This window comes from Taeniopygia guttata, chromosome 5 (assembly GCF_048771995.1).
Source record: "Taeniopygia guttata chromosome 5, bTaeGut7.mat, whole genome shotgun sequence".
NCBI classification, from domain to species: domain Eukaryota; kingdom Metazoa; phylum Chordata; class Aves; order Passeriformes; family Estrildidae; genus Taeniopygia; species Taeniopygia guttata.
The window spans coordinates 18,694,849-18,720,622 of NC_133030.1; the positions used below are offsets into that span (position 1 = coordinate 18,694,849).

Below are 25,774 nucleotides of genomic sequence, written 5' to 3' on the forward strand. Positions count from 1 at the left end.
AGTTACAAAAATAACTGAAAATACTAATAAACTTAAATACTTATTTGTCAGCACCCAAAAGTGTGTCTGGTTTATACAACTGATGAGTGAGTGAACAATAATTTGATTATTAGTTTAAGATGAAAACCAGCCACATGCCTAGTTAGGCAGTTCACATTGATATAACCATTTTTTTGTAATGCAACACTGGCTTTCCTAACAGCATCGGCTGCCCTGAGGCCAGGGGAGAAGATGAGGAAAGGCCCCTGAAACTTTCTCCAAATCCACAGCAGATCTTAAATTAGAAAGCCAGGCTTCTCCTTGCTGGCCCAAACCCCAACTTTCATGACTTCATTTTTCAGCTGATATATGAGAGATATCTTGAAGGAGCAGGTGGGCTGACTTAGGTTCAAAAGGAACAACTGCAGCTCAGCAGCTTTCTATTTCAGAGGAAGGCAGTAATCCCACAGGCTCCAACCCTGCCCTATAAGGGATTCTCTCCATTCCCCAGCAATGACCTTGGGCACCATACATTACCATCAACAGGATTTAGAACCCCCATGTTGCAAGGAGAGATAAACAGCCAAGATTTTTTCTTCTAGCTCCTCATTTATTCTCTTGAACTTCAGCATTGCCCTGGAAGTAGTGCTAGCAGTGTCTGTGTTATGGCCTGACCTGAGGTGCTGGATGGGAGGGGTGATCTACTGGCAGGTCACATGAGATTTGGGTTCAGTAGTCTCTTGGTCCCAGCCTGCTTTTAACTTCATAGCTGTGGTTGCCCACTCCTTGGTTGTAACAGCCATCTCAAGGATGACTCTAGTTCTACCAGGCAGAGGGAACAGGGGGAATTTTGTGTTTGTGAGGAATTTCAGCTTTAAAGCCTTTTCTGCTCACCAATTTACACTGCTTCTTCTGTTCATTGCGTGAATGCTACAACACTACTGATCTCTCTCCCCTGGTCTTTTCAGTCTAGATTTCATAAAATCTTCAGCATGAAGACTTGCACTTGCTATCTCCTCAGTGGCTAGCATGTTAGCAGTCTCATTTCAGCCTTCAAAAATTATTCAAGCTATTAGTAATAATGCTTGACAGCACGTTGGTTTAGGCAACAGGACAGCAGAGCTTCTCCAGGCAAAAGCCTGCAGAGGGAACCTGCCTAATGCCCAGCTGTTGGCTTCTTCCAAAATACATATTCTGTAAAAACTCAGGGCAATGGCCAATCCTCCCATGGATTAAGCCTTGAGAAATGCAGCTTTCCTTCTTCCCAAGGTAGAGGATTAAAAAAAATAAGGACTTTTAAAAGGCTGTGGGCTAAAGTCCTCTCTCATTCTAGTGAGAAGAAGAGTAATACCACTAAATGGTGAAGAAATCAGCTCGAGAACCCTCTGTGTGCAGAGAGAGAGTGAGTGTCTGCTCAGTGCAGGGCAGGCACGTAGCGCAGTGCACGCTGTTCTTTCCAAGGCAATTGAAGTCAATGGGAGCCTTTGCAATCAGGCTTTCCATTAGCAGTTACTGGAATGAGCTCATCTCGTCTCCAATTTAGCTCTAAGGACATCTTGCTGAGAGTTGTCACACTGGCTGTTCCCCTACCCCCCTTCCATATTTGTTAATCCAAGCGCTGCAAATGCGAATGGGATTTTGCATGGCATCTGTCCGGGTGCTATAAAAGCAGAGTGAGAATGCCAGCATCCCTAAGACCCCCAACCCTGAGGGTATTTCTTGGCCCCAGTTAAAATGAATTAATAATAAGTGCATTGGCAGACTCTGTACAAAGATGAGCCAGATACAGGAGCCCCATTGGCAAGGGCAGGAGGACAAAAAAATAGAGAAGAAGATCACTGATTTCAGCCTTGCAAGGGCCAAAATTAAACCAGGTTTGGTCCCTCTGTCAGGAGAAGCTAGCATTTAAGGCAGTACCTGACTGCCACTGCCCTGGCTGGAAAGATAAAAAGGTTTAGCTTCAAGAAGAGCAAGGTGTCTGTCCACTTCATGGCATTCAAAAGCCATCTGGTCCCTTAAAGCCAGGGGCAAAATGCAGACTGGCATAGCTACAGCCACCAAAGACTAGAAAGGCTCTTTGATGCCCAGCACTATCCACATAGCTAACTCTGTCATCAAAGCAGCCAGCAAAATTGGACTATATTTACATCCAAAAGGCAATAAAGAAAGCAATCTGTTAAGAGCGGCAGTTTTTGCAGCTAGGATTAAGTTTGCCCGAAGGCAATGGAAAGTCTCCAGCTGGCTCGGGATTAGCCTTTGGTGGAAATTACTTTACACACAGCAAATGCAGCCCAGGATTAAGGCTGTTAACACCTTCAAGCAATAATTGGGCTTTGTTTGTATAGTGGCAGAAAAATGGATTCTGGTCTTGACTGAGGTTTAAGGATGTAATAAAATCAATTAGTTAATACTGCCCACCCTTTGGAAGGAAATAAAAACACATGGGAAAGTTTCACCAGACAGAAAACTTCCTGCCTGCTCACACCCCTTAAAGGTGAAAGCAAATGTAATTCTGCATTCTGCTCAAGCCAAGCAGGTCACTGAAAGGACAAATACACCGATTCCTGCCCAGGTGGGCAGGAATACCATTTCTCTTTTGGCCCCAAATGCTCCTGGCCTCAGCTGAAAGAGCAGAGCCAGCACATCCCAAGAAGCCTCTTAGCAGCTGAGAATGCACCCGGGAGGGGGAATTGGCTGCCTTGCACCTCCAGGCCATCCCTGGAAATAGCCCACCCATCAATCATCCCCTCCCAAGCCAGGCCATACAAGGTAGGCAAGGTAGCAAGAGCCATATGGAAAGGGGCAGCACAGAAGTGGCCATGCATGGGCAAAGGGACCTGGCAGGGACAGCTCTGGGGCAAGGACTGGGGCTATGATCCACCAAGCACCACAGAGCCACTCTTTCCCAGCAGGAGCCACTGCAAACCCACTGCATGGATTTTTAATATGCATACATATCATATTAAAAGAGATGGGTATTATATATAATATATCTAGTAAATATATAAACGTATGCATATACTTCTCTTTAATGCTGAAACAGAGTAGCAGGACTCCAGCACTGCTGCAGGGCCATAGGAAAATCCCAATTCCCTATCCCAAAATGTACCCTTTATCCTTGTCTGCAGAGTAGTATGAGCTGTCTGATCCCTGCAAGGGGCTTTCCAGGGATATCAAAGCTGAGACAGAGAACAAAAAGCCAATGACCATGCTCAGCTCACATCTCCTGCCTTTCCTTGGTCTTACAATCACCAAGGTAGGAACAGACCAACAAGATCATCCAGTCCAACCATTCACCAGGCACTCCCACTGTAATCCCTAAAGCACTCAGCCAGGTGCCTCTTGAACATCTCTTGGGGACTCCACCACCTCCCTGAGTCTTGCCCTGCTGAGGAATGGCTGCCTGCCCTGGAAGTCACCTACAGCCTCACTGGAGCTCCCCCACACCAGCAGCACAGCTCCCACCCAAGCTGCTGGCCCCAGAGTCACCTGTGCTGGTGTCCCTGCTGCCCCCATAGGATATCCACCGCCTGACAGCAAGAAACCCCCATGTTTCTTGATCCAAGAAATATAAATGTGCTCATGGAAAACTTTCCGCTCCCACAGAAAATGAGAAAATTGCAAGAGAAATCCCTTGTGTGTGCAGAGGGTCAGCAGGAGTGGGTTAAATTCAGAATGGTGATGGGATGCTCTCCATATTCATGACTCCAAACTCCTTCACTTTGCTAGCCTGACCATGCAAAACTCACAATTTTCTTCTTTCCTGTGGGAGAGGACAGTTTTCCCAGGGGAGATGATTTTACACACAATATGCACACGCATTACTCCAGATAATTTTACAAGCTGCATAAAGATGTGTGCTTGGTCACATTTTTTTTTTTTTTCCCTGGGTCTCCCTCTAGACCCACAGCCCTTCTCATCCACCAGAAGCTCCCTGATAGTCTGCCCTTCACACCTCCTGCCTCAGCCATCCATTTCTCTGGGTGACAGGGCAGCGGAGGTCATCACTTTCTTCCTGCTGCTTGAGGGAACTTTCCCTGACTGCCCCAAGAGATAACAATTTCCAGTCCCAAATATTGGTTTGAAAGGAACTATTCTCCCACTACTAATCCTTGAGAGATCAAAGCACCCAAACCTCTGTGGGTGACATGAGACTTGGGAGATGCCCAGCTGAAGCTCAGACCTGTCTTTTCCTTAGGATCCTGTGTCACATCCCAGATCCTGTGGACCCCAACCCTCCCCTGGTGCTTCTCCATTCAAACCAAGGCTCATCCCTTCTGTAGTGCTGTCCCCCATTGCCAGGGGACCCCACTTACCTGGGAGGAGTGGAGAGAAGCACCGAGCTCCCTGTCGGAGGGGACGGGCAGGCTGGGATCTGCGAGCGACCCAAGGTGATGCAGCTCTCAACTTATAGTGACATTTGATCGTCTGGAAGAGCTGATTGGCCCCAGGCTCCCTGTGCCGGGCAGGGAAGGGAGCGGGGATGGGCGGGGAAGGGGTGAGAGAGCGGGGGAAGCAAGGGAAGGGGATAAAAAAGGTCATACCATGTATAGGAGCAGCTGGAGGAATTGCACAGATGATGCTAAGATGGGAGGGACATGTTTGGAGAAAAAAAAAACTCCAGGGCTTATGTTTCTATATTTACAACCAGGCAGGGCTCAAAGAGGGGTATCTGAGGCAAAGGCACCTCAGAAGCAAATTGGGGGGCTCCCATAGCTCCGTGGTACGTGATCACTGCTAAAAACCTGGCTGTGGCAGCCTGGATCTCCCCGTCTCAACACACAGCAGCAACCTCCACTCTCCCCCCTGGGCAGGGGCTCTTCCCTGCTCCCCTCCACATGCAAAGGGTTTGGCTGTGCTGCAGGGTGAGAATTTTGGGAAGGCCTGTGGACCTTCTACATCCAAGGCTCTTGGAAACCAGCAGCCACAGGCACGCAAGGAGGCAGAGGCACTTGGCACACACGTTGCCTGAAGTGCATCTGTGTGTGAGTGCTGTGTGGCTCACACCCACCTCTCACTGAGGCTGCTGGGGCTCTGCCATGCACCAGGGCTTGAGGGGACCTGGAACAAAAAGCAAGAGAGCAGGAATGCCGCTGAAGAGCTCGTAAGCCTTTCTTAGCATGACATGAAAGCATTATTTAAGTTAGGACTTCTTAGGGAGGGCAACCCCAGGTGGCTGGAACTTGGGTGCCTGGAGCAGTTTTGCTGCCAGAGCTCTCCCCACAGTTGCATGACTATTCCAGCAGAGGATTGCAGTGCCTCACACAACCCTCTGGTTCAGGGTTTCCATTTCACTAAATATCCCAGGCTTCAGCTTCCCGTCCTCTCCCTCTCCCTCCCTACCCCCCCGCTCCCCTTGGCAGGGCTCCCCAGCAACACAGCGTGTGCTCTCCTGTGTGCCTGGCAGCTCCAGCACCCCCTTCCTCCCGCCTGTAGGAGCCGAGAAGAAGTTCAGGAGCTGTGGGGCAGGCGATATTTTTGGCTCAGGTCACAGATTGATTCCTGCCCACTCTTTTCCAGCTGCTTGCAAGAAAGGGTCCCCATCTGAGGATGTAGAGACAAGCTTTCAAAGCCGTGGAGTGGGAGCACAGTGCTGCAGCTTCCCAGTCACCAGGTAACATGCACGAGCTAAAATCTGTCCAGCTTGCCTTTTCCAGCTGTCCTGCAGTTTATCCCCTCGCCTCCCTCCTGCAACCCACCTCCAGCCAATGCTTTTGTTATGTGTCAGGTGGGAGGGGGACAGCGTATCCACCCTCAGCGCCCCGGCTCCATGTGGGAGCTTGCCGGGTAGGGTGGGGAGATGGGTGGGCACCCAGAGCTGCTGAGGAGGGCAGCAGCTGCATGGGAACACATGGCCAGACCTGGAATCATCACCTCCACACCCCTCTCCAGCTCTGCCCAAAGCACTAACACGGCAAAGCGGCTTTCACGCTGTGCCTTCGGAACCACCGAGACGTTTTGCTCTCTTCCACTGGCTCGTTTCCCCTAAGCTCTCCACCAGCTGGGCATGCCTCCAAGAAATACCATATTTGCCCAAACTAGCAGCAGAGTGGGGGTGCATGTGAGGAGAGGCTCCCAGCTGTTTCTCTTTTCATGTCTGTGGTGGGCCCAGTTTGGCAATGGCCTTCACCAGCCCCCCATGCCCGCCTGCCAGCTATAGACTGTCCCTGCTGCCAATGGGGGGCTGCAACTCGGGCCTGTCACACCAAGGGCCTGATCATCAGCTCAAGAGAAAGCATATGTGTGCGTGTGTGTGTGCCCAAGTGCATGCAGAGCCTGGGCTTACAGCGGGGCACTTCCCAGCAGATGTGGGCTGAGCGCTCCCATGGGCCCATCTGCTGACAGCCATTTGGCAGGAGCAGCCTGAGCATCTTCGGGCAGCACAGCCTCCACCAGAGCAGTGCTGCTCCTGCCCACCTCACTCAGGGTTCACTCTCAGCATCCTGACAAACATGCAGCTGGTACCAGCAATGGGAAGGACAGGTACTCAGACCTCTCTGCTGCAGCTCTGTTTGCAAATAGATGAGAAGCAAACATTGCTGCCTGCAGTATCCACTCGGTTCCTGGACATGCCAAGCAGCTACTTCAGACAACACCCATCTTTAGATCTTGTGTCATGCCCGTGCTCTGTCCTCCCCATCACCATACCCTGGGAGCATGGCCTTTCTTCTTAGTACTGTCCCAAAGGATATCTGTGCATCCATGGACTGCCTCCATCACAACTCATGTCATGTATCTCATTTGCAGTCCCAGCATGATCTGGATCCCTCCTCCCATGGGACAGAGGAACCTTTTCCATCCCTTGGCAAAGAGGGCTTGTCTGATGCACACCTCTTACATTTGCTCTGCTGACATCTGGTTCACAACCAAGGTTCATTCCCCACAACCTAATTTATGTCTGTCCTTTCTTCCCTTTGTGGGTCTCTCTATCCAGTTTAGCATGTAACTACAGGCCCCTCCAACATTTGTTTCATACCTTAGCCACATAACTTGCTTTTCACACATTATCTGTCACATCCTTATTTCACCTCTTGATTCCATCACACAGCAGTTTCATTCACAACCTGCCACATTTTCCTCGTCAGCTTTGTCTCGTTACTTTAGATGCTCCTGCTCTAGGAAATATAATTTTTGCTGTCTTGACATCATCTGCTCTCCCTGCACCAGCAGCAAGGTGACTGGGGTTCTCCTCCGAGCTCCACAGCACAGCCATGGCAGCCTAGAGAGCAAGCAAGCACCACCACGTACCTCACACTCCCTACTGATCACAGAGACCAGATGAGGGGGAGATGATCCCAGCTGTGCCCACACAGCTGCCAAAAGCCACCCAATTTCATTAGGAGAGGGTGCAGCTGCTCCTGTCATGGGATAAGCCCCTCTCTGCCACCAGCTGCCAGGTTAGGAGACAGCACCAAGGCCAAAGAGCACACGTGAGGTCACAGGCATGAACCAGGGTCTTAGACCACAGAATGTCCCTCTGCTAGCTGCCCTCAAGCCAGAGCCTGGCATGCTTTTACTGCAACAGCATACAGCAAACCAGTGTCCCTCCTTGAGCAGGAACTAGGGGCTGGGACAAGGATCTAGACAAGTTTCCATAGGTAGCCTGGCCTAATAGCACCGGCTACTTGAGATGGGCCACAGGAATTTATTGTGCTGCTGGGCCAATTGCAGGGAAGCTGTAATCCATTCTTCTCATCTTTTCTAGCTTTTGGTTGACCTATTGCAGCAGCCAGTGCACCCAGGGGAGATGATTTTACACACAATATGCACACGCATTACTCCAGATAATTTTACAAGCTGCATAAAGATGTGTGCTTGGTCAAAGGCTCATATGCATGTTTTGTTAGGGTTTGTTTTTTATTTAAATATCCTTTCCCTGTGCTCACTGTACACCAGTCAGTAGGCAGCATTCAGCATTTTCATGGATCATTGCCTCCATGGCTGGTTAATACTCAGCCAGGGAGCTGAAATAGCACTGGAAAAGTTTATCTGAAAACCTCTACAGCCTGGATGTCTGAAATCCTACGTGTTCATTAAAGACTACAGAGTTTGTAAATAAAATCAGCTACATCCTTCCCATAAAACTGCCCAGGAGATCCAATTTCAGAGATAAAGTAATACCTATCCCTATCTACCATCACTCTGCAACACTGAACAAACAGATCTGCTTCCAAAGCAGACTTTGCTTTGGCCCTGGAGTTGGGCAAGAGGAGCTCCTGAGGTCCTTTCTCACCCAGACTTGCCCATGACTGCACTTACACCTTTGTGGTAGAGCTACAGAGGAACTTCCACTGACACCTTCTGTCATTCAAAAATGGTTAAGTTATCCAAAGTGGATTTAGTTATGAGGAAAAGGTGTTTTACTTGGTTTCACAGTCTGAATGATTCTTTATACCCCCTCCTCTCCAAAGTCATGTTTTAATGCTTTCAAAGCAACATTTTTTACTCTTTTGTATGATATAGGTATTTTGAGTTGGCATGTTTGTCTGCTTCTACAAATACCAGCCTTGAAATAATTGAAGGTATCCAGAAAAATGTATTAAGCTGACTAGGAAAGTGTGGGGATGTGTTTTTCTGTTCTGTGACATTCAGTTATAAACCTTTTACCATGATTCAGGGCAGAGGGGAAATGGGAAGCACAAAAGCCATTTAAGAAGGCAAAGTAAATTTTATACAGTTCCCCTACGTCCTTTCTTCCCTTCATCGCACCCCAGAGAAAGGGTTTCTGCAGGGGGGTTTATTCAGCAGTTCAAGGTTAGAGTAGATGTCCTATGTTCATTGAACACTCTTTCCAAGTTAATTGAAGTAGCTGTCAATAAAAAGGCAGATCAGATAGTGGCTAAGTACATTCCGAGAAAGGACAGAATATAAATACATATATATATATATATAATTATTTTCTGTTCCTGGGCAAAATCCAATGACCTGTTTTATGCAGCCAGCCAGAAAGAGATCAGAATAGCCTTAAACTTTATAACCAGCTCCTCTGAGTTATCAGCAGACCACTATCATTTTACTGGTGATAATGGGATCCTGGGGAATCTGAAACAGCCCAAAGGGGCAGAGCAAAGACCATCTTTTCTCCCTGGCTTCTCTTATACCATCCTCTTGGCACTTGGGCTCGGGATCTCTGTCCTTGGTTGCCTCTCCTTTCCCCAGCAGTGCCCTGGTGCAGTGTTTGCCATGCACAGTGATGCACCTCCTGCAGCAGTCATTCAGGTACCAAGGAGAGCAAACAGTTGTCAAGCTGTGGGTTCACCTACCTGAATCTTGGAAGGTGGCTGGGGAGCCTCAGTGTGCCAGCACCTTCTGCTGGTTGTGGCTTCATGAAGTCACAGTTCAGAGGCATAAAAAGGAGAATAACAGGCAACAAACTTGCATTCTCTTACTGATGACCACATTACCTACATACACCTCCATTTAGCTTCCTGGCACTGCTGTTCTCCTCCTTGCATCTGGTGGGAGGGAGTCAACCAACATTTCCATGCAGGTCTCTAGTGTGTCATCCCTTCTGTGAAAATTGGTTGGTAGAAATATCTGCCTGTCTTATCCCCTCTTAGCCTGTAAGAACAGAAGCTCTACATCTTTGTTAAGAAATAGGAAGGGATCTGAACATTCCCTACTTCAGCATGTGCAAACACAAGCCAGCCCTTTGCATCATTCATACAGTGTGTGCTGCAAATGCATGCATTAGGCTGGTGTGGTTTCAGTGGTGACAGTGGCAGAGCAGGACACAATGTGTCCTTGGGCATTTCTGAAGTCTGTTAAAATATTCTTATTCAGAGTATGTGGTTTCTTAAGTTTCCCATTGGGCTGTTATTGCCTGGGTTTCCTTTCCTCAGCAACATCTTCAGTGCTGGGGACTCACAAAGTCACTAGCACTCCTAAAAGACAAGGGCATTTTTGAGACATTGAAGCTGTCAGTCAAAGAGGAATTAATTGCATTAGGGTGTTTGTATGAAGGAGCAAGCAGCTACCCCAAGTCCTTCCAGAGGTCTGCACTGCAATAAGGAGCAGCGTGTCCTGCAGAGCCAGGCAGGATCTCAGCAGCCATCAGGGAGGCAGAGGGGAAGAAGGCAAATGGAGAGCTCACTTCTGACACCCACTCCAAAGCACCAGCACAAACCCTCCTTCCCCACAAGAACCAGCCTCATCAGATGGGCCAGACCTCTGATGGATGAAGGAAGAGCTTTGCTACCTTGATCCGTGACAGAGCAACTCAGATTAGAGAGGAGTCAATGAGCAACAAGGTTTAGCAGGGAGAAGCAGAAGGAATTTGCCTTCAGAGCTGGCTTTGGGCGTAGCTCACCAGCATCTCAAATGCCATATGAAACAGCCCAAGCTTAACCTGGCCATAGAGCTGCTTTGTAGACCTCCAGGAAATTGCTCTCACATGCCCCCATCTTCCTGGGATTGTGTTTAACCCCCCAGCTGCCGTGGCATTCACACTTAAAGGCTCCTGAAAAGCTGGCAAAAAGCAGAACATGAGAAGTCAGCCGGAAATCAGGATGAAATGCCTCAAGGCCTAGAGCAGTAAGTACCTGCATGGTGTCTGGGCAGGGCAGCTCACAGGCTGCCCAGGACAAAGGCAGGCACTGATGCCATCCCTACCAGCTCACTTCAGCAGTCTTAGCTGAGATCTTGGAGTCAAACTGCACATAAACCCCTCAACCAAAATTCACTAAAATAACCAACTCCAAACCTTCTCTGCTCCCAGTGCAGCATTTTCTACGCTTGCATCCTCTGCACATAGCATGTGCCTCGCCAGGAACAAGTAGACGGAGCTTGCTCTCTTCCTCTCTTGGGAAGGTAACAATCAAAGCACAGCTCCAAATTTGCATTTTGCAACCCTGACTTTTACAAAACAGTAAATCTCACCAGCCAACTTGAAAAGTCTCCAACTGGTTTCATTGCCTGCAGCTACTCTGCTAGAATAGCTGTCCTGGCAACATCACCATCCTCTGCCCTTCACCTCTCCAGTACTTCAGATGCTGAACTTTGCAGAGCCAAAGTTGGGAGCACGCAGTGGTGTCACTCGATAGCCCCTCTTCACGCTAATTTTAGGTGGTGGAACTTTTCATGCTTTTAAAAAGTACTTTTATTTATTTTTGAGAAACCTCTTTTACTTAGTGGTTACCATAAACACTTTTCTATCTGATGTTTTGAACTCACCTACAGGTCTCTAGAAGTCACAACCAACCAGCACCTGGCATGATCTCAAAGGAACAAGCACCTGTTAATTTTGTAAACTGGACTGAGTAGCATGATGCTCCCAACATGCAAATGATTTCAGATGGAAACAAATTATAAATCAGTAAGTAACACATTTCTTTTTGGTTTGTTTTTTTTTTTTCTCCAGTTAATATTGATTTCTGACTTTTGTGGTAGACTGTTCTTCCATCACTCATTTGTTTGCCCTGGGACATGTCCTTGCTGCATCTGCTTTAGACAACTAAGGCACAATCCCTGTGGGATTCAGGAGATCCTGCTTGGACACCCTAGATCTAGGCTAGGTACCTCTCCAAAGATAACAAATCAGGTTTGGCCATTCAAGATAGGGGCTGGGTCTCATCCTCACACTCTTTACAGCTAAATGGATCAGACAGGTTGACAGTGAGGAAGGTAACTGAGCAGCAGGATGGGACTCAGGACCAATGCCTGCAGCTGCTGATTTGTGTCCCCAGAGAAAGTGAGCAAGGCAGGAGACCAGTCAAGGAGCTCACAGCTGCTCCACAGCCTTGGGGAAGACCCACCTATCCAACCAAACACCTCACTGGATAATTACACTTGCAATTTGCTGCTTTCATGCCTTCAAGGGCTCACTTGTATAAATCCCAATGGGATCTCCCCCTTACTTTTACTCAACTTTTCCCCATTCTTCCCACCATTCTTACAAATCCCAAGTCCATGACACTTTTTTCTATTTATTTAATGCCTGTCTTTAGCATTGCTAAAACACTATTTCTGAGAGTTATCAGGAAGAGATGAAGCACCTTTCTGAAATTTTGTGATCTAAATCAAATCACTCCACTGCAAACAAAATCCTCAGGGAACTCAGTGCAAAATCCCAGGGAAATCACTTGTCTCGACACCAGAATCCTTGGAATGGTTCCATTTCTAAAGTAAATCCTAGCTCCAACTGCACTTTTGTCAATGTGAAATACATTTTTTCTCTTAACTTGTTTATATACAGACATAGATATATATAATGCAGCATCAGGGAAAGTGTCTTGAGCTGGCAAGGAATTACCAACAGACCAACCTCAGAACCTTGTTCAGCAGCATATCAGCTGCCACCTCAGTATTTATAGCCACCCTGCTCTTTGAGCTTGTTTATTTTCCTTCCCAAAGGTGGTGGTGGCAGGAGGCAAAGCTCTGATATTCAGGCTCAGGTGTCCCTGAGGCTGACCTTTCCTTCAAAGAGCAGAAGCTGCAGACACATTTCAAGGAACAAAGTCATTTGGAAACTCTAGACTCTTGTGTCCATTACCACACCAGAGTCCCAGTGCAGAGCTGCACACAAGGGTTGAGCAGAGATCTGTTAATTAGCATGCACTCATATATATTAGGATGGATGTAAAAATGAGTCTATAATTATTTTATACCTGGAAAAAGAACCCGATGAAGTCCAGAGCCCAGTCTCGACGCAGAACAAGTGCTACATAAAGATGTAACACTCAAAACAGACTTGAGTTTTCTGTTATTTAAGTTTGCCCCAAGTTTAAATAATGCTGCTTGATAGCAGTACAGTAGTCATGGACCACATTTTTCAAGATCCCATCTTCCATACATTCATGTAGAATTCATCTGTTAAACCTGTTCCCTGTTGGGGAAAAAAGCAGCCCTGAAGCCCACCACAAAGACAAGCAGCATATTTCAGTATCACTAGAGCCTCCACAGATTTACTTCAGAGCCAATGCTGCCAAAATGATGTTCCCCTTCTGCATAATCTAGACAAGATGAGTAAAAAATAAATTGCAGTGAAACAACACCTCAAGGTATGCTACCAGTTCAGAGCACTGAGAGCCCACATAGGAGTTCCCAGTCTCTCTTTTTGGCCACTGCCAACCTGCCAAGGGGATGGTAATCTGGGGAAGCATGGAAGCACAGGGATGCAGGCAACCAGCAGATACAGGGAACCAGGAAAGCATCACTCTTCTCCACCAGGCTTTGGGAGTAAGACTAAGCCTGTAAGACTCGCTCAGTGTGACAGTGTGTCCTTGTTATGCTCAAAATGCAGCAGTCTCAGGAGAAGACAGAGCTAAGGTCTCTAAGCAAAAGCCTCCGAGATGCCAGTGCTGCAAAAACCACAATGCTGTGAAAAATGAACAGAGGAAAGATAGGAAGCAGTCAGACACTGACTAACACCAGACCAGTAACTGCTGCAGAGTGTACCAGCCTGCTCCCCTTCACTCATAAAATAAGCCACAGGTCCCTGCTGAGGGAAGGGATGAGCCTCCATTCCCTCATCCCCTCTTAGCATTGCCCAAAATGCACATCCAGCATGTCTGGGCTGCAGCATCCCTTTTTTTTTTTTTTTCATTTTGGGAGGTAGGGGAAAGTATCACCATTCTGGTAACCCCACCACCATGTGCACACCATGTTACTGTGGGAGGAGAAATAGCACATCAAGTTAATTTAGCTGTGGAAACATTTCCCCTGGCAGATAAAAGTACCTCATAAAGAGCTGCACACATTTACTCTGAGCCAGTCCTCTCCATGGTTCCTGACCACCACTAGAGAGCTCTGGTCTCCCATAACCTGCTCACTTCTCTGCTGTCACCACAACCTGAATTACAGCAGTTGTTTATTGAAACCATATCGAGGTCCCTGTGGGCTTTAAGTGGAGAAAATACACTCTGCAAATTAATCCTCCTTAGAGAAGGAATCTCACACAAACAACCTTTGGGGCTTTCTCTGCCCTCCCCAAACTGGCAGGGCACAGCAAGAGTAACTGGAGAAGCTTTCAGCCATCATTTCTGCCAGCCAGCAACAGAACTGTGTTGAAAAATCAGTGCAACCAGTTTGCACACATGCAAAGTTACTTTCACCTCAAGCCAGAACATCACTATGCACCACACTGCTACTGCTCCAGCCCCACTTGAAAATCCCAGCACAGCAGAGGAAAGGCTGAAGGGAGGAAAATGGGGCCATGCTGCTCAGTGCTTTGAAGAACACAGGACCCCTTGAATTCCTGCCTCCGAGAACTGAAGCAGAGGATGGAGAGAACAAGGGTACCCAATCAGCAGAAATATAAGAGCAAGAAGTTATATTTGGAATTATCTCCTTCCTTACCTACACTTTCCTGAAGTGTTAGGATAGCAGAAACTCTTCATTGTCTCTACACCATAAAAGTGTTATTACTTGGAAGGTCACCCCCATAAAAAGATTTTTCCATAAAAAGGTAGATGGTTCCAGATAGAGCCATCAGCTCATTAGTGTGCTGGGCTCCAGTACAGACAGCTACACTGACCTTATCAAAGCTGGATGAACAGGATACAGAGGATTTTTTTTTTTTTAATAGCTGCCATCAGCAGTGATTTTGGTTAAAGCCTTTGAGGTTGCTCAGGTCCGTTACCTGAGGAGTTAAGCTCTGTGCTTCTCCTAGCTGATCACACTCCCCAGGAAGTCTCTGCAGCCTGATCCATTACTCCTTCCCCTTTTAAAAAGCAATTGCAATTCCTCCCAATGAAAATCACAGCAAAATAACATGGATCTAAATGGGGCAGGCACACAGAAAGCCCCTTTCCCTGCTTATGTCAAGCTCCTTTTCTTCTTGTCACTCAGATTGATGCTTCTTCTCCTCTACCTCATATTCAAGCAGAGTTTCAAGGTCTTGGAAACAGCTTTGCCACAGACTTCTATATGAACAAAACTCTCAGAGTTGTCATCATTACAACATCTTCTTCAAATTTTATTAAATGCTTACAAAAAAAAAAAAAAAGAAAATCCAGGGGCAGAAAGTTTAGAAAGTTTTAAGCAGAAAGCACATTGATGCAGGAGGAAAAACAAGCTGCCCTCCCTCCTCCAGGAGGGTAGAAACAAGTTGCAAAATTATGATGGTATGGGAAGAAGGTAGGAATGAGACTAAAGAGGGGATGGGGGGCATGTTAACACCATGAAGTATGAAACATAGGAGAGTTCAGAAACAACCCTAGAAGTCCATTTGCAGACCTCAGGCCCAAGGCCAGAAATGCCACTCTTGAAGGACTCGGTTTCCTCAAGGTCACAGCAAACCTTGGTCTCTCCAACAATTCACTAGGATGCTATTTCACCAAGATAGCTTCCAGCAGCAGCCATTTCCCAGGTATCCTGCTCAGCTTCAGGAACATAGCTCACCAGATATCAAGGTGCCACCACATCCAACTTTCAGAAATGTTTCAGTCACTGGCACTGCAGCCCACTGGCTGGAGAATAAGCTTTCCCACAGAAGGGAGATAACACCAGTGGCCAGGGCTCCTCTACCAGGGAAAGGAGATCTCCAATCCATCTTAGACAGGCAGAGGAAGGCAGCAGCCATTTGAAATGAAGCTGCTATTGCCCTACTGAGACAGAAAAGTGGCAGGAACATTTTGGCATGGGCACATAACTGTTATTAAAGAATGATCTGGGAACTAAAGAAAAAGACCAGGAATAAGTCAAATGCAGCTTGATGTACACTGACTAGTGATGGAAGTCCCTCAAAGCAGATAACATAGAGGAACAGAGGCTGCATCATAAACAGGGCAAAACTTTACCCACAGCTGGCACCAGCAGAGCGACAAGTGGTCTTTGCACTCTCATCACACTCTCCTTGCAAGTCTTCTTACACTCAGGACCTGCCCACTGCCCTCCTTTCAAACACCAATTCTTCACCAAATTTCTGTTGAGTTCCCTTTGCTGCCACCACCCATCCACCAAAGGGCACATAAAGAGAAATTCTTAACCACATAACAAAAGCCTTGCCTGCCCAGCAGGGCAGCAGATCCCCCTCTTCCAACACTTAAGGTGAGGGAACAGAGTCTCTCATCTCCACAGCAGACAGATTAAAAAAAAAAAAAAGAAAAAAAGGCAAAGAGTCACATAGAAAGTTAAGACAGGAATGAGTTTTGTCAGCTGATCTAGTTCCTTTTATCCATCTGGAGGCAGTGTGGGGTATTGCTCAAACCCCAAGAAGAGTCAGGCTGTACCCAAAGCAGACTGACAGCAGTTAGGAGAAGACAAACATCCTTCAATTATCTTCTCTGGAGCAGAGGAAACAGTGGCATGGAGGGTCGCGTTGAGTCAGGATCAAGCTCAGCTGCAAGACAAGAAAACACAAAGTTATGGATGCCATTTGGCTGCCATGAGCAGCACCCAGGGCTATACAGAAACTGTATCTTCTCTAGCAATTACAGGTGGGTTTCTGCCACCCATTTTCACAAGGCCCTGTGAAGCAGCCCACCCATAAAGCTTCAGCACAAGTGAAGCGTGCTGGGAATGCCCATGCCCATGACAGAGGAGATGCTGAGGGCTGTAGGCCCCGCAGAGGTCATGGCTGCACTCCTGCCATGCTGTCTCCTACCCCAAAAAAGAGATTTGCAGGCTTCCTCCCAAGCCCAAGAAAGCCACTAAAGCAGAGAGTGTCCCCACAGCCCCCAGCAGCCGCAGCTCTGTTTGGGACCAGCTGCAGCAGGGCTGGGTTCCTGCAGCTCTCCATCTGCTCCACGCACGACAGCTGGTGCAGCCAAGGGACTCCAGCACACAAATGACTTTTCCATCACTTGATAAATGACTCCTGCATGCTGACACTCTCCCCACTATTCCTGATTTGGGGCTGACTGCAAATGGAGCCAAGTCAGGAGAACAGTTGGGGTCCAAGAGTGGATGAGCATCCATCCACCCATGGGAGCTCAACCAGCAGCAGAGAAACTTAACCCTTTGAAAGCCTCTTGACATCAAGGTTCACTTTCTTCTAGCTCATTACAAACTCACACAAGTTTCTCAGGCAGTGCTTTCAGCTCCAGCCTTTCCACTGGCAATAAAGCAAGTCTGTCTGCCCCTTTATTTTTGCTTCATTAGGTGGCAAGGGGGAAGACAAATCTTCCTTGTTGAGAATTTCTCCTGAACACACAAAGCTCTGAAGGAGATTCAAAACAAAGCCAGGCATGACAGGGAAGACAAATAAATTAACAGCTGATTTCCTTTTGCTGTCTCTCAGCATCTCACTGCTCCATTAGTCAAGCACACAGATTCCAGTAGAGTCACGTGCCATGGAAGTTTCCACCCATAAGGACTCCAAGACCCACAGCACAGCAGGTTTCAAGTCAGATGGGATGCTGAGATAGCAGCAAGAGTGATTTTAAGAGCACAGACTATTTGTAAGAGACAACAAATCCTGAGGTTATACAGCATGAAACAGCCTCTGACTTTGGGAGCAGAAGGATTTTCCTGGTGTGTGCACACTAAACTTTCCACTCTGAGAGCCCCCATGCCCGCCTCAGTAGCATCTGGCAGTTTGCAGCAAATCCCAGACAAGATCCTTCTCTGACTCACGTGGGGAGCTGCATTTTTCTGGAGTGCAGCAGTCCATAGGACAAGGAAAACACTCCAAGAGCTGATCAGTAGCTGAGAAGTTCACTGCCCTGCCTCTTTAGTATTCCCTACACAAGTCTGAAGCAGGTCAACCTTATAAATCTGGTTTATCAGTGCTGCTGGACCATAGCTCATGTTGTAGTACAGGCTGTCCATAGGACCACATTAAACAAGAGCAGATTAAGTCATTCCACAATAAATCCTACCAGGAGGTGCATGTATTTGCTCACTCTTCACCAGATTTTTAAAAAGGCATAAAAAACCCCATAAGCAATTACCAATCCCTACACAAACAGAGCCAGAGTAGTGTCACACAAAAGTACCTGCAAATCCCTCCAACTGAGACATTTTGGCTTTCTGACCCAGAAGAATTTAAAATACCCATGAGGCTGAGGAGGAAAGCAGGTATATGACAAAGGAATGGGCTCTCAGCCTTTTTTTGGAACAGCGTAGATTTGCCTCTAATAGTAGCTCCTGGAACAAAGCAAATCCTAATGACAGCCTTGTGCCTAAGGAATGAAGCTGATAAGACACTGGGAATGTCCAACAGTTGTCACCCCCAGCTGACACAAATCCCCTCCAAGCCCCCTCACAGAAAACAGCAGATCTCATGCCTACAGCTAAAGTAAACCATAGAATGATAGAATAGCTTGAATGGGACCTTTAGTTGAAAGGGACCTTTAAAGGTCATCTAATCCAACACCCATGCAATGAACAGGGACATCTGCAACTAAATCAGGCTGCCCAGACCCCCATCCAGCCTGACCTGGAATGTTTCCAGGGATAAAGCAAGCCCCACCTCTCCGGGAAACCTGTTCCAGTGTTTCACCACCCTCATCATAAAAAAATAAACCAACTTCTTCCTTATATCTAGCCTAAATCTACTCTCTTAGTTTAAGAGCTTTACCCTTTGCCCTATTGCAACATGCCCTACTAAAACGCCTGTCCCCATCTCTCTTATGAGCCACCTTTACATATTAAAAGGCCACAACAAAGTCTCCCCAGCGCCTTCTCTTCTCCAGGATGAACAACCCTCACTCCCTCAAGTCTGTCCTCATAGAGTTGTTCCATCCCTCTGATCATTTTGTGGTCCTCCTCAGGAGTTGCCCCAACAGATCCATGTCTCTCTGGTACTGAAGGAACCACTTGCTAGACACTGCCTGTACCCTGCCCACCACAGCCTCTGCTCTGGAGGGCAGCTCATCCACCACAGCGAGGGTTTGACCTTGAAGCTTTTGAGCTCAACATGCCACCTCTTCAGTGCTTTTATTTGCTGCTGCTGCCACCTTTAAAAAAAAAATTCATCCTTCTCACCCCATGCCCAACCAGTTTTGGCAGACACACCACCTGCTTACTGGGCATGGATCACCTTCTCAGCCCAGTGCTGACAGCAGCACTGCAAGCCCAAAGCCAGCACTGGGCACTCAAGCACAAACAGATGTTCAAGCACTTTCCAGAGTTCTACTCAGGATAGTTTTCCTGCACAGCAGGTATCACATTACACACCCACACTAACCAGAGCAGGCTGAGAGCCACCAGGAGCAGAACACAGCACATGAAATAAATAGGGCCCCAGGCAAGCCTGACATCACCATGTCCTCCTTCTTCGTTGTTTCAGGATGCTCATTTTCATCCAGCACCAGGGATTACGGTGCTCAGTGATTTATGCCTCATTTCATGGCAAAACTCAGCAACTCTGTGCTGACCACGGGCCAGGATAGTCAGATTTCCTTCTTGGGGCTGCCAAGAGTCATTGCAGGTCAGAGGCTGTTTGGTGCTCCCCAGCTTGCTCAGGAAGAGAAAGCAGAGAACTGAGAAACTGAGTTTTATCTTTGCATCCCCAACACAAACCCTCAGCTCCACTCTGCTCACCTGACCAGTGGTCACCGAGCTCCACTGACCAGAACTCGCCAAAAAGGAGGCAGGGATGAGTTTGCAATAACGAGCAGGAAAAGCAGCCATGCATCCCTGCAGGAGCAGCCCAGCACTGGCCAAAGGGCTGCAATTGCCATTGGAGATCAGAGCTGACACAGAGCACAAGCCATTTCTGCTCGATGCAAGAATGAGTGATAAAGGCAAGACTGGGGCAAAGCTTCCCAAGGGAAAGAGAAAGCTTGTTTTTATCTTGGAGGAAAATGTTGTCCCCTGTGCTTCATGCAGCAAGAAAAGACCAGCCAGAGTCAGTGCTGTGACAATGCACTTCCTCACTGATAAACAGAGCTTCTGAGAAGCCCTGTATTTCACAGGGGTGTCTTCATGCCAGCTGAAATGAATCAAGGCCAGCACTGACTTTGATTCAAATGACACATGTAGTTTATGGCTGTTGTTGTATGTAACATTGTATCAGACTTTTAATAACTTGAATTTGGAAAGCCATGAAACATTCCTGCTTTTTGCCTCTGGAGATGTTTCAAAGCTTCAAAATTTCAAACCCACTTTGTTTCCCTTGACATTTCCTTCCAAACCCCATTAGGACTTGCCAAGACACAAACATCTGGGGTCCCCAGGAGCTCTCACTGTGCTAATGCCAGGAGCAGAAGGGCTCCAGGTTTGGCAATACAGCTTCCCCCAGGACATCTCTTGTCCTGCCACACCCACCCTCAAGACTGGCTGAGGTTACCTCAGGAGAGTAACAAAACAAAGACTGATGCTCTTCTCCCATTATATGGACTCCATACGATAGCTTTTACGGAGAGGAAGAGGAGGACTTGTGTATTAGTATTTCAGAATCCAGCCCAGGGCTAAGCCCACACCAACTCTAAACTTGGTCTTTTCTTGCAGGAAATGACAATGCTGATAACAGTATCATCCTCCACCCAGCCTGTTCCCAATCACCACCCCCTCTCTCCCCCTCCCACCCTCCCAAAGCCCGGGAAGGACAACCTGCGGCTGCAGCGGCTGCTGAAGAAGGCAGCGCGGAAGAACGCCATCCTCACCTCGGAGCAGGGCAAGTCCTTCCGCTCCAGCCTCTCGCCTGTGAACGAAGCCAGCCCCGACCAAGAGCGTGCTGAGAGCGCTGCCCCAGCAGCGGAGACCCCCGAGACCACAGCCCCCCTCTGTGCCCCCCTGCCAACCCAGCTCTCCATCCGGCCCGTCGGCCACCGCGCCCCCTCCCCTTTCCGAAGGGGGAAGGCTTTCGCACTGAAGGTCACCGAGCAGCGGCGCATTGCTGAACACGTCAAGCTCACAGCCTCCTCGGCCATGCCGCTGCTACAGAAGCCAGAAGCTCCCGAGACTCCACAGCAGCCTGAAGGCATGGGCTCCCACCTTCCCTCTCCATCTGACCCCTCAGTATCTGTTTTCCCCCAGCCTCCTCCTTCCACTACACCCTGCAAAGAAAGGGCACCAGAGGTCACCTACGTCACCAAGGTGAACACTTATTTCCACAGTGTCAAGCCACCCAGGGCTAAGACTCCCACACCAAACCCGACCCAAGGAACTGTCAGCCACGAAGACAAAAGGCCTACTTCCCCAGCACCTCAAACAAGCAGCTCTGAACCATCCCCAGAGCAGACACCCACCTCACTTAAAGACAGCAAGGCCGCTCCCCCCTTGCCAAAACCTCCCCTCATTCATGCTTCAGAGACAGAGCCTCCCGATCAAGCTCCCAAGCCTGTTCCTACTGAGAAGCCCAGCACCTCTGATGCCCACACCAATAAGCCTACAACCCATGGAAGTGACACTGAAATACCCAGATCCAAGACAGCTCCTGAATTACCGGAGCAAGACAGAGACATCCTAGAACCATCAACATCCAGCACGCCCTGGAGGCAAGCACGCCCAGCAACAGCAACTCCAGCACAAGCTGATGGTCCTGGGTCCACCTCCACAGACACCGAGGCAGAACAAGTCACTGAACCCCTGATGACTCCCAGCTTACCCAACTCCAGCAATCCCTGCAAGGCTGAGCCAGCACCATCATCAGGACAAGCACCAAGACCTCCTGGAACTGGTGCCGGTGGCTGGCATCGCCTCAGGAAGCACTTGATGGTGCAGCCAGAAGAAACCAACTTCCCAGAGTCCAAGCCAGAAAAGCTGGGACAGGAGGAAGGGAATAAAGAGGACACTGCTCAAGCAGTCATCAAGCAAGACTGCATGCTGGTTAAATCAAAAGCCATGAGAATGTGGGATGCCATTTTATACCAGGTGACACTCAGCAAGGAGAAGAAGCAGCAAGCAGAGGAGAAGAAGCCACAGAAGGAAGAAAGCTTCTTTCTTCCCCGCCGCTTACCCATCCTTCTACACAAGCCACGTTTTGATGCCCGGAAACTGAAGGAACTGGCTGCCAAGCCCATGACAAAGATCAGCACCGTGTTTGAGGTGAGCCGCTTTCGGCCCAAAGGGGCTGAGGAGCACACCAAGAGCTTTAACAGAACAGCATCAGGATGGTCGGTCCACTGAAGCCAGGCTGCCCCACACCTCTGGAGGTGCAGCAACCTCTGACCAAGCTTACTGCCCAGTGGAGCCAAGAGTAAGGAAAAAAGGAAATTAAACAAAACCCCTCCAAGCCAGCAGCCCCATGCTGCAGGTTTAAGGGTTACTCTCCATACATTTAGAAGCTAAAATGCATAACTACCACATCCACAGATCACAGGAAAACAAACGTGTTTGTTTTAAAAAGAGTCAACAATCACTGGAGGCAGTAACAGCATGAAGGCACACAGTGAAGAGGACAAGCTGCCTACAGAAAAAAGACCAGGATAAGAAGAGTAGGATAACGGTATCTGAATTTTTTTTGTTGCATTTATGTAAGAGATTGATCCTAGGAACAACAGCAGTTGCATCTGAAATGAAGGAATCTGGGTTGCTCTACATCTCTAGGGAGAGTCTTAGAAACCAAACTCGAAGAGGCTACATATAACCTCCATCTCCTCTACTGAAAGTGTGCCCCATGCCCATTCGCTGAGAACAAAAAGGAAACTCATCCTTTCACTCAAGGCACAGATAAGAGACAGAGTAAGATACCCCTGCTCTCACCAAGCAGTTCCTCTGCCTATCAAAACAGGCATCATCTGACACCCTCCTAGGGCAGTCTACTAAATAATGCACAGAAGCATAATTTTGTTTCTGTAATCAAGTTCTGTTATGTATTTTACCATGTTTTCTCCACAACACCTGATGGTTAATATTTCCATGATAACCAACAAGACCCTGCTTTAGCATGTGTGTATCCAATTCTGTATTTAACAAGGTGCTGGCTTCTGAGGAGTTCTGCTAACCACATGTAATCTCATTTTCAGGGCAAACATCATGACAGCTGTACACCCTCTTGTCCCTCACATCCTGAAAAAAAAGATATTTAAAAAAAGATATTTAAAGGATATTTAAACTCTGCCCACCCACAGAGACAATTGGGTTTTCCAGTATTACCCCTTACAACTCCACTGTCAGCAGGCTTGTGATCATGAAAGCTTGGAAGGTGCTAGTTATTTCTGTTTCACAAGGGACTTGGTCGTATGCTGGGGTGTTCCTACACAGCTAATATAGGATTGCTATGTTTAGCCCAAGTAGAATATAAAGAGCTGTGTAGAGTTTCCTTTTACATGTGCAGAGGATATGGAACTGACTAACAGCTCCTCAGGCCAAACTGGAAACAGAAACAAAGAATCCCTTTTGCCTTTTTTGAAGTCTTCCTATTTTGCAGTGATGCTACAGGGCAGTTCATTTAGCAAACCTTCACTTAAGTTTTCACTTTACCAGTCTTATCTCCATTCTGTAACCCCTTCCCTACTCAAAGGGCAAAAAAGAAGGAAGAATAACCCAATTATCTAATGTGGGGATTTTTTCAAACCCCCAGTTTTCAAAGAAAAAGGTAAAAAGAGGTTGGAAATGTGCCAGTAATCACAAGTGAATCCTAGGTGAGTCTCTGCAGGATTATTTAGCATTGCTGCAAGAGAAGGCTACAGAGAAACATCCCACACTGCAACACAGCCATAAAAATTTAAGGAGTGCGGCATAAAACACATGAAGCAGATAAAGGGCAACCTTACCAGAGAGTGATAAATGGCACCTTAGTGCAGCACAGCCAGATGGATGCCTCTGCACAAAGGTTGTGGCACAAGAGCCACAGCCCTGGCGTGAAGCAGAGCAGCCATCATCAGTTGGGAGTGAAGATGGCTTAAGAAGCGCTTGTGCTTTAAAACAGCTTCTGTCCTGCACCAAGGACAGCCACCCAGAGCAATCCAGCATCTCTCACCTAAGGCTTAAGTTTTCCATCTGCTAGGCTTCCACTCAGGCTGCATTCCCACCCCAGCCCCACTGCACATGAATGAAGGATGGGGAAATACCACTGGGAGAGCAATTCCCACAAGCAGAAGGAAGGCAACAGAGGAAGGCAGGTCTGGGTGCATGGTTCAGCCCTTTTACCCCAAAATCAAAGGGGGTAAGAGGCCCACAGCAAGTATGGCAAGTCCTGCAGAGAGACACACCCTGACACCAGAGTACCACAGATGGGAGGGCATGTCCCTGTAGGGAACAGATTTCTATCAATGGCTGTTCACTGGAAGTCATTGTGGTGTGTTCCAGCCTGAGCTGTTGTGCTGAGGAAGAAAAGGGGAATGCTACTGGGCACAGAATTTGCCTATTTTTCAATGCCAAACAGCATCAGGCAGTTGCTAAGTGCCCATATTGACACTTATAGAAAAAGCCTTGTTCCATAGCCTGAAGTGAGGTCCTGCAGCCCAGGAAGGGAGAGAAGGAGGAAAAAAACCCACACCTGTGTTTTAAGCAACTAGAAAGCTGCTAAGGTGGTGTAAAGCAAGTGACAGGGGTGAGACAGAAGGGTTTGAGAGCAAGAAGGCCATGACAGTGATCCAGCAGTAGGGAAAAAGGGTGAATATAGTTCAAGGGGGTGCAGATGAGCTGGGGAGCAGCAAAGCACACAAAGCAGATAGCTAAGAACAGAAACAAGCCAAGCTCCTTCAGCTATCACAGCCATTTTCCTATTCACAGTAGAAAAAACCCCAATACTTCTATGTGAACAAACCCAGGGAGCAACAGTGTTGTGCCATGGCTGTTAGGAGTACTGGGTGGATCCTAGAGGACATCCTGCGACAGTGCCTTGCCTTTCAAGAAAGGCTGCTGGACAAAGACCAGAGCCAAAGGCACTTTCATTTGAGCTGCTCAGAGAAGCTCAGGTAGGGCAAACAAAACCTGCTGACAACCTAGCAAAACCTGTTTGCTGCAGAGAACTGAAGCTCAGTAGCTTCCCACCTGGTGCACTGAAACAGACTTCAGGAGAAAGAGGAGACTGATCAAAGGGGAGACCTTATAATAGGTTTCTCAAAGTCACAGGCAGAGAAGCAAGTTGAGGATGGAAGTTCTGTGCACTAAAACCACAGCTTCGGGCAGCCTTGGGCTTGTACCCCATCTCAAAGTAGCATTCAAATGGGCATTTCCTCTAAATGGGCACTAAAAAGGAAAAAAACAAGCCTAAATAAACAAAACATTATGCAACACTCAGAAGCCAGCTCCTTAAGGGTGGGAGGGAGGGGAAAGAAGGAACACAAGCCCCAGAAGAATTCAGAAACAAAAGGTGTTTTGTAGCAGGCAGAGCTATTTTAACCTTGGCAGTGAAATAAAGCTTCTTTTTTATAGTAGAAAAAAAAAAAATGAGAATGAGCTTGTTTTCACCCTCAACTTCCTCTCCACTCATTGTGCCAGATGCTGCCCAGTTGGATCCAACCAGTTATCACCTCACTCTACACCATTCCTCCTTACTGCCAGAACCCTCTACTATCATCCACTCAAGATAACACCAGGATATCTATGTTCCTAAACACAATAGGAACATGAGATCCAAAGGCCATTTTAAGAGGGCACAGAGACAGCAGCCCAGCTCTACCTTCCCCTTGCTGCACAGAGAACAGTCCTTTCTGCTCTGCTGGTCTACCCAGCACAACAGATGGTCACATCCTTCCTGCTACAACTTTATTATAGACTGGTTCCAAGAAGTTACCGAAGCCATTAGAAGTTTTCTCCCTGATTAATTCAGTAAATCTGGGAATTAAACCCCAGAAATATTTGAATTTCAGAAGTACATCAGCCCCTATGCTCAGCCAGAACAACCTCCAGCTATCCCTCTCTATTCCTTGCAATTTAAGAGAGCATAAGGAAAGACAGCGGAGAGCCCATTCCTTTGAACTAGCAAAGGCAAACATATCTTCACCCAAACAGCAGCAGCTAAAGGACTTGCCCTGCAGATTAAACTAACAGAGGTATCCAGCATCATCAGAAAGGCAGA

General features: G+C 47.7%; 3 protein-coding genes across 34 annotated transcripts in view; 1 reads left to right on the forward strand and 2 right to left on the reverse strand.

Annotated features, from left to right (window-relative positions):
• TNNT3 (troponin T3, fast skeletal type) overlaps positions 1-4,431 on the reverse strand; it is a 30,212-nt gene extending 25,781 nt beyond the window's left edge. For 24 of the 29 annotated variants that reach the window (XM_072929757.1, XM_072929752.1, XM_072929753.1 and 21 more), the window contains exon 1: positions 4,296-4,431. The gene's annotated coding sequence lies outside the window, so the exon portion shown is untranslated. The remainder of the gene's footprint in view (positions 1-4,295) is intronic. The other 5 variants (XM_072929764.1, XM_072929761.1, XM_072929760.1 and 2 more) reach the window with 1 other exon arrangement.
• A 951-nt stretch (positions 4,432-5,382) lies between these two features.
• On the forward strand, positions 5,383-25,143 carry PRR33 (proline rich 33). Its single transcript, XM_030273929.4, has 3 exons — positions 5,383-5,593; positions 11,158-11,293; positions 20,314-25,143. Exons 2-3 carry the CDS (start codon positions 11,273-11,275, stop codon positions 21,931-21,933), a joined length of 1,641 nt encoding a protein of 546 aa, XP_030129789.4. The 5' UTR covers positions 5,383-5,593; positions 11,158-11,272; the 3' UTR covers positions 21,934-25,143.
• LSP1 (lymphocyte specific protein 1) overlaps positions 14,864-25,774 on the reverse strand; it is a 49,127-nt gene continuing 38,216 nt past the window's right edge. For all 4 annotated transcript variants that reach the window (XM_030273988.4, XM_030273987.4, XM_030273989.4 and 1 more), the window contains exon 11: positions 14,864-16,258. The gene's annotated coding sequence lies outside the window, so the exon portion shown is untranslated. The remainder of the gene's footprint in view (positions 16,259-25,774) is intronic.